The sequence below is a fragment of the Trachinotus anak genome, unplaced genomic scaffold, assembly GCF_046630095.1.
Source record: "Trachinotus anak isolate AG129_WGS33_773 ecotype Australia unplaced genomic scaffold, CSIRO_AGI_Tana_v1 ptg000015l, whole genome shotgun sequence".
Lineage (NCBI taxonomy): Eukaryota > Metazoa > Chordata > Actinopteri > Carangiformes > Carangidae > Trachinotus > Trachinotus anak.
This window is the reverse complement of record NW_027273866.1, coordinates 12332649-12347602: the sequence shown is the minus strand read 5'-3', so window position 1 is coordinate 12347602 and position 14954 is coordinate 12332649. Positions and strand designations below refer to the sequence as shown.

Here is a 14954-nt window from a genome sequence, read left to right as displayed (position 1 = left end):
GTTGAAGTTTTATTGGTGGCCTGTCCCTTTAATAGATGAAGCCGTACTTGCCAAAAAAGGAGTGCGTGTCAGCCAATGGGACGGCTACGGCATCCCGCTTGGGAAATAATTATGTTCACATTATTATGTTTGTTGACGCTTAAACTGGCAACTGGGCAACGTAGGTTTATACTGCGACGCTCGAAGCATAATGATGATGCATTTTTTCCTGCCTTAGTCCTTTGGATCTGTTGGATCACTGGCACCGGGAGCGGTTCAGGGGTTTCTGCTGCCCTCCAGCGGCCTACAGGCGCATCTGCAGCCCGGGATAGGTAACCTCCTCCCCGGCCGCCGCCGCTCCGTGTTTGTGTATGTGGAATGCGGGTCAAGCGGAACTCAAGGCAAAAACTGCGCTTCACATCAAACTCAAACACCGGCTCGCATCGGCCTGACGTGCTCTGTATGTACTGTCCACTTTATTTTCAACTCTACATTCATGTGCATATCTGCCAGACTGTTCTTTGCGGGCTATTTGGGCGAGTTAATGTCTGTAGTATGGTCGCACTAGCAGTCCGCTAGGAAAACGCGACATCGTCATTTAAAATGGCGCCAAGAATTAACCTCATCCAGTGGATCGCTGGTAAACCTGCCACACTGTGTCCTGCTGGCTAGCAACAACATTGCCGTATACATTAACACCTTTCATTTGTGTGTTCACGTTGAATTCATTAACTGACCCCTAAGCTTTGGTGGATATCTAGCTGTGGCAGTAGGATTTAATGAGAAAGGAGGAGCAGAAACCCCTGTGTTAGCGGCATTGACTTGTGCTAAATACAACTACGGTAATTTGCGTGTAGCTTAGCCTCCAGCTAACTAGCTTGCCGATACTGGTAACTATCAACGTCATCTAAATGTAATGTGCAGGCTGTTACTACGCCTGTTGAGAAAAAAAAACATCCTGATATTAACCTTTTTCTTTGGGGGCAGTTTTTATTTTTTAGAGTGGGGTATTTTAATTTAACGTAGTGGAGCATTTTGAGAAAAAAAATGTTAGCATAAACAACATTTCCACTTGAGGCGCCGGGTGTGGGCCCGCACGTTGCATAACGGTATGGGGAGATTAGCAATCTGGCTAACATTAGCCAGCTAGAGCCTGTAGTCTAGTTACAAAATGCAATGCTGTGTTGTGTTGTTGCTTTGAAGCAAATCAAGATCAAATCGTAAACACACAATCTCGCCTAGTGTGTTTCACTGTGACGCCGGGGTAACACAAACTAGAGGATTTGATTTAGCCAGCTGTTTGCTAAAGTTAGCCGCTATCTAGTTAGCTTCCTGCGGTCTGTTTGTTGGTAGAAGGGGCGTCACACAAACCGTGGCTAGCCCGCTGTTAGCCTAGCCATCTAAGACAGGGCTAGCGTCTTCCCCCTTGTGCATGCTGGCAGCAGTAAACCCTGAGATATTTCCACCTGTCGGGAGCACAGAGTCCAAGCTGGTGTGTTTTTGCACGGCGCAAGCGGAGCTCATAGCGCTGCAAGGCGTTGTTTCCTGTCTGTGTTGCATGTGGTAACTTCTTGTTGTCATCAATGGAAGAGTGTGTGTGTGTGTGTGTGTGTGTGTGTGTGTGTGTGTGTGTCCCATGGCTGGTATGCTGTCAGTCCAGCAAGGAAACAGCTGTTTTAAGAAGTGATATTTTAGTAATTCACAAGTAGAGTAAGTTAACTTAACTTGAATTCCTATGAACCAAAACACTTTTTTTTTTTTACTGATTGGCATCTTAAATAAATACATTGCCTGTTTTCAGCCATCAATATGCTTTTAATTCTGGTGTAATTGTGCATCATTGGCTATATTAGCCTCATATACATGCACACTAACACTTTCTTTTAGTCTAGCTTTGCGCTACAGTTTATGCCAGTTACATCTCTGTATGACTTATGTGTGTATTTGTTGGTATTTCGTGTTTGATTTTTTTGTGTTTTTACAAGCTAGATTGCTAAATTTCCTTTGGGATCAATAAAGTATCTATCTATCTATCTATCTATCTATCTATCTATCTATCTATCTATCATTTGAGCTGAAGTAAGGGTTGTATTAACTTGTTCATTGAGTATCCCGGGATTGATTAAATTCAACCTGTATTCCTAACAGATGGGGCTGCCACTAATGATTATTTTCAGTAACAATTTATCAAATTATTATTATTTTATTTATTATTATTTTAAATTATTGATAATATTTGCTTATTCTTGTTTCTCGATCGTGAGGATTTGATGCTTTTCTTTGTCACACATGACAGTAAACTGATTTTTGATTGTGGGGTGGACAGAACAAGACATTTGAAGATGTTACTTTGAACTGTGGGAAATTATAATGATGTCATTTTTACTATTTTCTATTCTGTAGACAGATCAGTCAATTCATTGAAAAAAAAATATCAGCAGAATAATTGCAAAACAGTGAAAAATGCCCTTCATGATTTTTTGGAGCACATGGTAGTGTCATAAATGATCTTGTTTTTACTTACCAACAGTCCAAACCCAAAAATATAAAATTTTTATAATGTCAGACAAGGACAAGCAGCAAACTCCTGGACCTGGAACCATAAAATCTTTTTAAATGATTGTTTGATTATATTCCAATTTATTAATTAACTAATTGTTGCAAAGTTATTCGTGCCAGTTTTCGAGTCTGAATTCTTATCTTATTCATAAGTGTTGTTTTCTTTATCTTAACCCTCTGCCTTGTTTGTGAAGTGTCCCTAGGCTGGAGCTCCGCAGATAGACAACGATGAAGAGAAGCAGGCACCCCAGCAGCAGTGATGACTCCGACAATGGAAGTAAGCAAAATATTGTTTCTGCTGACTCATTCACTCTAGGCCCAAATATAGACCTCAATGAGGTCATTACAACCCGCCACTTTCCTTAAATTCAAAAGTGGAAGTGCAAATCAGTAATTTAAGGTCAGCAGGATCAGAGGAAACACTAACTTTTATTCTTAAATAAAACAAAATCTAATTTTGGAGTAAAGTAAATTGTTACATAAAGATTCAGTATCTTTGACTTTTCGTCTTTTCATCTGTAAAGGTAACATCTTTTTGTCAGCCAACTACTTTTTCTGTCCAGTGCTAAATAACCAATTCATATTGGAAGTGCACTTTCTTTGTCAAAGTGGTTGTTTTGTCCTGAAAATGTATCTTCCATCTCGTCATTATCAGTGTCAGTAAATCTATACTTCATGTTCAGGAAGGAAACAAAGAGAAAGAAAAAGAAAGAAGGGCGGCAGATGGACAAAGAATAAGGAAAAGAAGGTCAACAGTCTGAGAAACGGGAGACAGAGTAGGGACAGGAGGCACATTTGGACCTTTAAAGACATCCTGGCAGGTCAGGCAGACAGGCTCAAAATCTGAACCCAGTGGCGTTGGTTTTATCGTCCATACATTCTCAGATGGGTGGGGTTCTTACCACATTATACACAATGCTGTGGTAAGTTGTTAATTACAGAAAAGCACAGACGTGTGTTGATGCCTCCCTGTGATTGTTTGGGTTTTCTCGATGCGCACTCTGGTATTAAAACGAACCACAGAGCTCTTACTGTAAATTGCTTTTAGCCTGCTCTCATTCAGAGGTTTGTGAGGTGAACAGTTCAACACTGTAATTTATGACTGAAGAGTTAGAAAGACTGAAGTAACTCTGTCTGCTGATGAAGACTGCAAAATATGTCTGAGAGCTCTTGGAAAACTAGAAAGTGGACCTGAAGTTAAGAATGTCTTATCAAGCTATTTCCAATGAGTTTAGAATATATTTCTGACAAGATAAGTTAGGGAAACTTAGCCCTGCACACGTGGACACATATACACAGATTGAGTCTATTATATGTAAAATACACCAAAGTGTAAAATATAGTGTTTTTAGATTTGAGGTAAAAATTCTTCAGGCGTTTTGAGGTCCCACATTTAATGCTGATGAAGGCTTTGCTTAGTTTTCTCCTGGTTTCATACAAGTGCAGCAAACTGTCAGTAATTTTATACTAAGAACAACGTCAAACAAGTAAGAAGTAATGAAATGAAACAGAAAACAGAAAATAGCAGTTGCACCATTTTGACTATCCAAATGAGCCTGGCATGTGTAAGCTTCCCCTGTGGGGGAAATCCATACGGTTTTGAGAATGTGAGGTTGTTCATTAGAGCAGCAGCAGCAGAGACAGACGGAGGAGACATGCTGAGACCTCTGTTAACCCTCTGTGGCGTCTCTCCTGCAGGTAATTCTACCTGCTGGTCCCAGCATTCATCACAGCCGAGGAGGGGCACCGGACAGAAACCCTCCGAGGTACGTCTGCTCATTCCAGCTCATAATCATGATGCTGAATTAGATTAGATTTTTATAAAAACACATACAGTTCATGTCATCGACTGTCTTCCGCTCTCCTTTTTGTACATATAGTTATATTCATCAAAAAAAAGACTTGGATAAACATTTTTGAATAATATCAGGAACATTTTTAAAAGTATCTGTATAATTAGTTTTTATTTGATGCAGTAATTTATGTATTTTGCCACATGAGACAGTGAGTCATGGAGAGTGCAAATGTTTCGCTTGTTATCTGTTGTACAGTCTGTGGACTTGGTCCCTGCAGGCCACTGTACACTCCGTTTGTCCACTGGCCAGTTAAATTAAAGCAAAACAATCGTTCTGGCCTAAGCAGGATCCTGATTGGCTGGCTGCCGTTCGGCTGGCTGCACACAGTCTAGTAGTTTTTTTTAAACCTGTGTAAACACTGATAAACAGTATCTCTATGGAAAAAAGGCACGTCATTGAAAAAATGACTAAACAATTAAGCAGGGCTGCAACTAACCGTTATATTCATTTTTCATCATCAGCTGATTAATGGTTCAGCCTGTGAAATCTTTTAAACCAAAAACAATTTTTTTAACAGTCCAGTAGCCAAAAATATTTAAATACTAAATTGTATAACAAGGAAAATTAGCAAATTCTCACATTTGAAGATCTGGAATCATTGAATTCTGAGCATTTTGGCTTGAAAAATTACTTAAACAATTAATTGATTTTTTTTTTAAAAGTAGTGTCTGATAAGTTGTCAAATAATCGTTGTAGCTCTATAATAAAAGTTGTAAAGACAATTATTGTCATATGTGTTGTCTAGCTTTCCAAAAATTTAAATAAGCACACTTTAATGTTTTAATGTTTTCACTGAAGATTCAAATCTTTTCAGGCAGCTCCTCCTTTTCTCTGACACATAAAAGTATTCCTCTGTGCAGTCACAGCAGCACTGCAGTAATCAGCCACTGTCACCTGCTGTGGATTATAGATGCAGTGAAATTGTTGTTGTTGTTGTTGACTGTTGTAATGTGCTGCAGGTTTTCAGGACGGACCTGATCACCGCCATGAAGGTGCACGACTCGTACCAGCTAAACCCAGAGGACTACTACGTCCTCGCCGACCCGTGGAGGCAGGAGTGGGAGAAAGGCGTCCAGGTCCCTGTCAGCCCCCAGTCCATCCCACAGCCTGTCGCCAGGTAGGACATAAGGATCGCTGTAAAACCTCCACTGTAGGAGAGGCTCATAAAGTTAAGATGCTGCTGCTTTGAGCAGCATTTAACAGCATTTCTTCTAAAGTCAGTGCTTTGCTTCACATTTTACAGGCATCTACTCAGATAGTTTGGCGTAATGACAAAAGTTAGACTAAAGTCAAATAACAAAACCTGTGTAGACCTGAGTCACTCAAATAGAGACTGAAAAAGGAAACTTTAACAAGCATTTGGACCAGAGCTAGACTGATGTACCAGAGGATATTAGCTTATTCAAGATTTCTTGGTTTGGGTAATATGTCAAGTCAATAAGTAAGGTGATTTTTGCTTTTAAAGATTTCCTGCTCAGTGTGTATCTGGGTTAAAATTTAAAACGTAGGGGCGTCTCGATGACCCAATGATTAGGGCATGTATCAAATAGGCACAATGAGCCCTGAGCAGCAGGTCCCCGGTTTGACTCCTGGCCAACAGGGCGCTTTATTACATTTCTCTAAATGCAATCTAATAAATCTAAATGCTTCTATGTCAAGATTGTTTATTTATATTATGTGTTTATGGTATAAAAAAGAAAAAAAAAAGATTAAAAGCCCATGTATTGTTACAAAAACTTAAGTATCGATAGCACTATCAGTCTTAAAGTCAGGCTTTCATTTGGACATTTCAGGTGAAATTTTTGCATCTTTGTGTTAAATGGCACTTCCAGTGTCTGAAGGTATTGTACCGTCCTGTATATGTAAGAAAGTAAATTTAAGTGTCTCTGTCTCTGGCTGTGTTGTGCAGGGTGCTGGCAGAGAAAGGGAAGGAGGTCATGTTTGTCAGACCAAAGAAATTGATCCGGACGTCTGGGGCTGAGGCATTGGGCTACGTCGACATCCGGACGCTGGCAGAGGGGATGTGTCGCTACGACCTGAACGAGGAGGATGTGGCCTGGCTGCAGATCGTCAACGAGGAGTTTGCTGAGATGGGTGAGTCGCAAAACAAACGGAAGTCTGTTGAAAGTATAATGGCAACAAAGAATTAAAATAAAACTTGGCAACAAACAAACTGTGAAACGTTGCCTCCGTCTGTCTGCAGCCATGCCGCCGCTGGACGAGATCACCATGGAGCGAGTAATGGAGGAATTTGAGCGCCGCTGCCACGATAACATGACGCACGCCATGGAGACGGAGGAGGGCCTGGGCATCGAGTACGACGAGGACGTTGTGTGTGACGTGTGCCAGTCGCCCGACGGGGAGGACAACAACGAGATGGTGTTCTGCGACAAGTGCAACATCTGCGTCCACCAGGTCAGAAGTCAACACACAGACTCTCTTTAACTCAGTTAACATGAGGGAAAATAACTTTATTGACAGGAACTCTTCACTTTGAGGTACTAAAATCAGACAAATACTTTTATTGAAAAGAGCGAAGCTTGTTACTTCAACCACGGCTTAAAACAGCGTCAGACACCATCAGCAACATTGACTTTAAATCAGAAAGAAGCAGAAACATGAAGCATTTGGCAAAAATTTGAAAAAACAATGAAATCCAATAACTGTAGAGGTTCCATAAAGTCTCATGGTTTGTAATAGTAGACATGAATTATGACAAAATCACAGTGGGATGTGTAATAACGTGGTAGCGCTCAGACTAACTGTGGCTGCCTGAAGCTTCACTGTGGTAAAAAGCAAAATGAAAATGACTCGTCTTACATGTCAGATCAGCTGTTTCTGTGATTTCAACACAAACACACACACACACACACACACACACACACACACACACACACACGTCTTCATTGCTGCTGCTGTATTGATTGTTGTTGTCCATTGTTGTTTTACTGTCTGGAAGCTGAATGTCTGTGTGTTTGCGTTTCTCAGGCGTGTTACGGCATCCAGAAAGTCCCGAAGGGCAGCTGGCTGTGTCGGATCTGCGCCCTCGGCATCCTGCCAAAGTGCCAGCTGTGTCCCAAGAAGGGTGGAGCCATGAAGCCGACCCGAAGTGGAACCAAGTGGGTCCACGTCAGCTGTGCCTTGTGGATTCCAGAGGTGAACACAAATTCTACCTGTACACAGTCACATTGTAGTTACATGTCACACTTCCTGTTTTTGCAGCATTATTAAAGTAGCTGTTCGTAAGTTTTGAGTTGCTACCTAGCTAACGTTAGCATTAACAGCTGTCTCTATCTTCTCTATCACATTGTCGTCTTCTCTTCTGAAGTTAACATGCTAACCAGCTAGCCCCTTTAATGTCTTAAAGCTTTTACTGTCTGTAATTCTCTGACACTGACCTTGATTCAGATTGTTTTCAAATTTTCAAACAACTCACACTTGAGCTGGAAAAGCTGATCCATCGCTGCCAGCACTTTTTACAAATTAGCATTTTGATCACTGCTTCATACAAATGCTCATATCAGAGAACTTGATTCTGCCTCTGCTTGTAAAAAATATTTTTGAATGTTGTTTTGGTGATTTATTGGACACAAACACCTTCACACACAGTTGTTTGTGTTGTGAAAACAGCATGAACTCTGAAGGAGGTCGGAGGGTTTTATCCCACTGCAGCAACAATGGCTGAACATTTCTGCACACATGGTGGTGATTTATACAAACATCCACCTCTCTGCGTGTGTTGATGTGTTTGTGTTTCTAACTGAGTCAGCACCACCTGCGCTGACATTCGAACAACACGTGTCTTTATTACTCTGTGTTTAATGTGCTGTGCAGGTGAGCATCGGGAATCCAGAGAAGATGGAGCCAATCACCAACGTGTCCCACATTCCCAGCAACAGATGGGCTCTAATCTGCTGCCTGTGCAAAGAGAAGACCGGAGCGTGTATACAGGTAGAGTCACCGCTCACATTTCACTCCCACAAACACAAAGACTTTTAATTTAATGAGACGTGAAAAGCAAAGCGTGACCTCGCCTGCTATCAGTAAGTGATACCCTCAGTGTGGTGGTTGTTAGCGCTGCGGAGCGATCACAGCAGGCGTGATGCTGCATCTGTTTCCTCTGCTGCTCACAACCAAACACGTGAGAAATGAAATTGTAAAGACTTCACAGCTCACCAGGAGGGAGGAGGCAGCTCATCAGAGAGCACATTTTTTCAATAAAGCAATAGACAAATTTAATACTTGTGGTATAAAGAACCAAAAACCGTCTCAGTGTAGTTTTACATCTCCTCTCCCAGGCTTTTCTCTGGAGCTCTAGTAACAACAGGTTGGTGAAGCAAGGCTCAGAGCCTCTCTCCTGATTGGTTCTGTCTGTTTTTTGAGTGACCTAATAAGAATATAGCACATTTCAGGTAAACACTCAGAGAAACCAAATCCTATAAGGTTGGATGGTGGGTCCAGGTGGGCGGGGCTTGGGGCATGGCTGACAGCGGTGACTGGTTTGTTGACATCACAAAGTTGCAGGCTAAATACAGGCTGTGTGCATTTTTCTGTGGACTGAGGCTTCGATACTTTCACAGTATTAATATAGAACCTAGACCTGCTTTATAATCAAAAAAACACATGGACATCTACCTTTAGACTATATGGGTCTTTAGAGTGCCACCATAAAACTTTATCAATGTCAACTGATTAATAAGTGAGTGTAAATTAATGTATTACCAGAAATAATCCGGGTATAAAATGATGATTTTATGGATCTATTATCAGGTGTTGGATTATAGTGCAACCAGCAAATTTGCATGTATTACAACTGGAAAAGAAGACAAAGTAAAATCTTATCTTGTGTCAATAGGAAACATTTGATGTGTTTTAACGTTTAAGTCTAACTTGTCATTATTGTTGCTGCTTTAGTGCTCAGCAAAAAACTGCCGGACTGCCTTCCATGTGACGTGCGGCCTCCACGCCAGCCTTGAAATGAACACTATCCTCACAGAGGACGATGAGGTCAAGTTCAAGTCCTACTGCCCCAAGCACTCTGGGCTTGAGGGTGCCGAGTCCAGAGATGGAGACTCTGGGGGCGAGGAGGAGAAGGAGGGCGCCAGAGACAAAAAGGGCAGGAGGAGAGGCAGGGTGAGAGGGGAGGAAGACGCAGCCTCCTCCTCTTCATCTTCCTATGTGGTTCCTCAGCTCATCGACAGAGCGCCTGGCGACCCAGAGAGTCTCAGCAGCCGCCAGCAGGACAAGAGAGTCAACCTCCGCAAGCTGAAGCTGCAGGAGATGGAGGAGGAGTTCTTCCAGTTTGTGGAAGTAGAGGAGGTGGCCAGTCACCTGAAGCTGCCGCCGGAGGTGGTGGACTTCCTCTACCAGTACTGGAAACTCAAGCGCAAAGCCAACTTCAACCAGCCCCTCCTCACGCCCAAGAAGGACGAGGAGGAGAGCCTGGCACGCCGCGAGCAGGAAGTGCTGCTGCGGCGCCTGCAGCTCTTCACACACCTGCGCCAGGACCTGGAGAGGGTAGGTTTCCACTTCATCAGCATCAGCACTCACAGGAGCCCAGAGAGGAGCAGAGGCAAGAAGGAAAATATCATGAAGAGGAGGGAGTAAAAGAAATGTTTGAAATAAATTTAAATCAATTCAGAGTGCAGTGTATTTTTATTGATCCCCAGAGCAGCAATTCACATGTAACAGAATCAGGCTGAAGACGCAGGAAACTAACGAAGCAATTAGTGTAACTGTGCAGGTCTCAGTGAAGAAGTGCAGTGATTGGTTAAGAGAAACAGGAAGCTGTAGTGTGTGTGCTGTACATAAAGTGAAGGTATATGTAGTAAAACATGGAAATATACAAAATAGATTACCAAATAAGGCATGTTAAATAGACATACATCTTTAGTAATGCTGCAACTAACTACTCAAGATGTGTTACTATTGATTAATCTGTTCAGATCAATAGAGTAATTGTTAAGTTTAGTTTAAGTTTATTTATTTGCACAATTAACAAACAACATTATGCATTAGTGGAGTGAACAGGATTGTGCTAGAGAGATTTTAAAAAATGCAATTAGCACAACTTAAAGAAAAAGAGAGAACTAGAATAATCAATAATCATATACCACCAACTGCTAGAAAAAATACAAGCAGAAAGATGTTTATATTTTGACTCCTGAAATAAGCCTGAAACTTTTAATTTTTGTCATGATGATGATGATGGTAAATTTTCCACAGCTGAGTTCCCTTGTATCTGATTGAGAGATGTTCAATTGTTCAGTCTGTACAATGTCAAAGTCTCAGCGACATCAGCCCAAAACTCAAAGATTATTTCAATTCATAAAACAGAAAAAAGCAGTAAATTATCAACTGTAATGAAGTGGAACCTGGTACGTGCTGTAGCTGCAGAGAACAAGGATTTTCATCTAATATCATCTTAATGTGTTTGAAGAACAGGAGCCAGGACTAGAACTGACTACAGCTGCTTGGGTCTCAGACCAGGACACTTGTTTTGTGTTTTGTTTCTATCATCTTACTGCTCATTTATTGTGTTTGTCCTTTTACCCCAAAACACAACTTCAGCCATTGATGCAGCTCATATAAATATCAGCAACAGGGTGATAGCTTGTTAGCTAAACTGACAGCTATAACATAACATGCAGGCTGCATTTTTACAAGGTACCTCAGCTAACGCTTGCTTGCAGGAAGGTCACAGGTACTGGTGGGTATATAGACTGCTCTTGGTCTTTATTAATGTCCCTGTGCTCTTGCTGCTCTTAAGGTTCGTAACCTGACCTACATGGTGACTCGGAGGGAGAAAATGAAGCGCTCGCTGTGGAGAGTCCAGGAGCAAATCTTCCAGCACCAAGTCCGGCTGCTCGACCACGAGCTGCTCACAGGTCAGTCGACAGGACGACACGAGCTTTAATAGCCATATTCATGATATTAATAAGGCTGCTTTCCTTCATGACAAAATGGCAAATGTATGCAAGATGAGAAAATAATGACACTCATGTTCAAAGTGAAGAACTGTGTCCTGCTGATGAACATTAAATCGTCATGAACTAGTTTTTAATTTGAGCCCAAAGGGAATCCTTCATCTGAGCAGAAATCTGCAAGACATTAGAAATGTCTCTTCTCATTGCATAGATGTAGTACTTAGTTCTTAAGCCAAGGTCTTCTACAGCACTGAAGCTTTGGTGATGTGCCTGCCAATGCCTCCAAACAATGAGAGGATTCGGATTCAAAAGTTTTAAAGAAATTTGCAGAAGCAGAGGATCATGTTATCATCATTTCTCTGAAAGTCAGTAGAGTATAAACATGGCCTGTACTCTGTCTGTTTCAGGTGATCCCTCAGCGAAGGATCTGGAGAAGCTCTTCTCTCTGGGCTGGTTATCCTCTCAGGGCTCCCAGTCTCGCTCCTCCTGGAGCCACTCGGGACTGAAAACCAAACGAGGCTCTTTAAAGCAGGAAAAAAGGAAAAGCAGCGACAGAAAAGGCCTCTCTGACTCGCCACACACACACAAGAAGGACAATCTGAGCAAACCACTGGAGACGAAGGATAGTAGAAGCTCCCGATTCAAAGAGGCGGGGCCTGCTGAGGCTGCAAGTGATGCCAAAATCCAAAACTCTGACCTTAGTCAGGAGATCCAGCTCCCAAAGCTTCAGAAGCCAGAGGTCATTCAGGAAACAATCGCCATCAAGCTGCACAAACTTGAGAGCAGGAAAGGTCCTCGGAGAGAGGCCACATTGCCAGAACATGAGGCGCTGACCAGAGGGAAACGAGACATCGACCACGAGCAGGAGGAGAAGAGGAGGAAGAGGAGGAGCGAGGTGACAGAGAGCTTCTCCAGCCAAGTAAAGAACAAGCTTGGGTCGAAGCATCTGGAGAAAACAGTGTCCATCAGGCTGGTGGATATCAGAAACTCTGACACCGATGATTACTTCTTAGATGAAGGCATGACCAAAAGAAGCTCCGTCTCTCTGGATGTGACGGCCAACACTAAACTTAAAGCCAGCGCGGCGTTAGACGCCACCACCACCAAACCCAACGGCTGGCTGAGGAAAGCCCAGTCTGCCAGCTCCCACACACACAACGGTCCTGTGAGTGGACACCTTAAAGGCTGGGGGAAGTTCAGGATCCCTAAAAGGAGCGAGAGGCCTCTGACAATGAAGGAGCAGCAGGAGGAGCAGCAGCAGCAGCAGGAGGAGGAGGAGGAGGAGGAGGAGGAGGAGCAACGCAAGCCACTGCTGAGGCCACTGACTAACACGCCGGAGCCGTCATATCCCAGAACACGACTCCGCACAGGGACAGAAAACGACGGCTATGCCTCAGACTCCAAGACGGGTGACGGCGACGTGGAGGCCTGCTTGAAAAGATGCCACTCCCACCAGCTGAGGGGCGACTCGTCACTCAGCCGCCGCTACGGGTCTGACATCATCCGCCGAGGCGTGCTGGCCTCCTGATGGCGGAGCAACACTTTGAGAATAAGCTGCACTGTGTTAGTGGGACAAGGACGACGGTCGCTATTTGTACCTTTATTTTTTTGGATGAATCATGAAATGCCTAGAATAAAAACAGAGCTGATATTTATTTTTTATTTGTAACATATGTAAAAGTGGGAAATATTTTACTTTTTACTTTATTTTGAGCTAGTTTTAATTTTCTTTCCTTCTCAAAGTAGGAAGATGTCAAGTTGCCACTTAAACGCTTGCTGAGATATTTACAAGCAAAAGCATCAACTAGGGAGAAGTTGTGATTGTTGCTTGGGACCATAAGCTTGCAATGTAATTTGTTTTTGGCATAGTATTAAACTCGGCCATGAGTCGGTTGCACTTAGTCGAAGAAGCTGAAACAGATAATCCTTACCACATCAGCAACATAGGACTATAGGTCTGTTTCTTTTTTTGTTTGTTTGTTTTTTTTTAAATCAAGCTTCAACAGCTACAAACAGGGAGTCCAACTGCCCTTTTATTGGTATTTAAACTCCAGCTGTCATCGTTTCTTCAGTCTATGTCCGAAGCTCAAAATTATGAACTGAGAAACCACAAAAACGACGACAAGAGAAAAAGCAACCAGACTGATGTTTTACTCGTCATCAGCACTTAAGTGTAATTGAACTGCGATCGTATCGTATCCATCATGTGCCTAACTTTTATTTGAAGCGTTTGCACTACGAGAGGACGGCACAGGTGTGAGGTATGAGTAGAGTTATTTTTACACTGAAAAATTACAAAAGCGTTTTGTACCCTCGGCCGCTGCTGTACTACTACTGTTATGCAAAATGAATCTTGTTTTGTCTTTGTCTTAAAGAGGAATAAACACTCTGGAGGACTAAAGTCTGTGAGCTCTGTCTGATTCTTCTTCCTGCCTTTGTATAAACTCATTATGCAGATTCAAACTTGAAAATGTTTTTCTAAAATTTGAAGTTTTTCTAAAGATATCAATTGAATGATTAATTGATTAGGTCAATCAAAGGTCAACAGATTAAGTCAAATTTCAAGCAAAAACCAAAAAATCCAGTTTCTCTTAAGACTTGCTGCTTTTCTGTTGTATAATTATTTATCAATTATCTGAATCTCAGGATTTGAACAATACAAGACATTTGAAGACGTCACTTACAGGTCTGACTTGTAACAGGCATTTTTCAGTAATTTCTGACATTTTATTTACGAAATTAATGATTAATCAATTAAATAATCAGGTTAATTGATAATGAAAATAATTTAGTTTCAATCATATATATTTTTAGATACCTTACTTTCAGAAATATTAACTTTTTTTTAAATTGAATGTTACATGTTATGTATAAGAAATTAAACTTTCCCTGAATAACATAATCTAAAATAGAGAAGAAATAACCACAGTTGCAGTGTGATTACACACATTTTAGAGCAATGATTGATTATTGTTTGGTCTAAGTTTATGGACAAATGTATGATTTAAAAAAAAAAATAACCTACAGAACTGATCCACAGTTTCTAAAATTACCAAATGTGTCAGAGTTTTGGGGTAATTTTGAAATATTCATGAGATCCAGCATAATTCAATTATAAGACCACATAGGATGAAATTTAAAATCTGTTTCACTGTCAAACTGTTCATTAAAAATATTACTTTGATATAATGATCATATATTATATATATCTTTTTAATACTTACCAGCACTATTGAACAATAATTCCTAATCATATAAATAATTACATTATTGCTACCTCTTCCTGGATACGTGGCAGAAAATTGATCAATTAACAGATGAATAATAATAAATTGTAATGATTAGTTACTTTTAGTTTTCTAGAATTTACACTTTTACTTCGTCCATTACAAGACAATGAGTTTTAGCCTTTAGCTGCTGTAGCTGCAGCAGAGACAGTTCGGACTCAACGCAGCGCCGGTTGAAGGGACGCATGACCGACGCCATGACGTGATGACGTAGATTCTATCGCGACACTTCCTACCGTCGCAGCCATGGATGTATTATAAGACTTAAGAGAGGTAAAGGAATAGGAAGGTCTTATAACACATCCATGGTTGCAAGCACACCTGTCAAAGCAGTCGCTCCCCCTTTG

At 41.5% G+C, this 14954-nt stretch overlaps 1 protein-coding gene across 4 annotated transcripts; it reads left to right on the top strand.

Moving 5' to 3' along the window:
• Window positions 1-293: 293 nt before the first annotated feature.
• Window positions 294-13721, top strand: jade1 (jade family PHD finger 1). Of its 4 annotated transcripts, none has more exons than XM_071497602.1 (12): window positions 294-311; window positions 2733-2815; window positions 3222-3359; window positions 4237-4304; window positions 5354-5511; window positions 6304-6488; window positions 6598-6809; window positions 7383-7550; window positions 8229-8345; window positions 9309-9911; window positions 11164-11281; window positions 11728-13721. In XM_071497602.1, the coding sequence occupies exons 2-12, from the start codon at window positions 2767-2769 to the stop codon at window positions 12846-12848; spliced, it is 2937 nt and encodes a 978-aa protein (XP_071353703.1). In that variant the 5' UTR covers window positions 294-311; window positions 2733-2766; the 3' UTR covers window positions 12849-13721. The 4 variants fall into 4 exon arrangements, with proteins under 4 accessions (XP_071353703.1, XP_071353705.1, XP_071353702.1 ...); XM_071497601.1 differs by having other exon boundaries at window positions 299-439; XM_071497604.1 differs by lacking the exon at window positions 3222-3359.
• The last annotated feature ends 1233 nt before the right edge of the window (window positions 13722-14954 follow it).

Bases quoted from the DNA above. Each gene is read 5' to 3' on its own strand.
- jade1 (XM_071497602.1), top strand. From the start codon at position 2,767: ATGAAGAGAAGCAGGCACCCCAGCAGCAGTGATGACTCCGACAATGGA. The intron at 6,810-7,382 runs GTCAGAAGTCAA...TGCGTTTCTCAG, and splicing joins GCAACATCTGCGTCCACCAG to GCGTGTTACGGCATCCAGAA. The intron at 11,282-11,727 runs GTCAGTCGACAG...TGTCTGTTTCAG, and splicing joins CGACCACGAGCTGCTCACAG to GTGATCCCTCAGCGAAGGAT.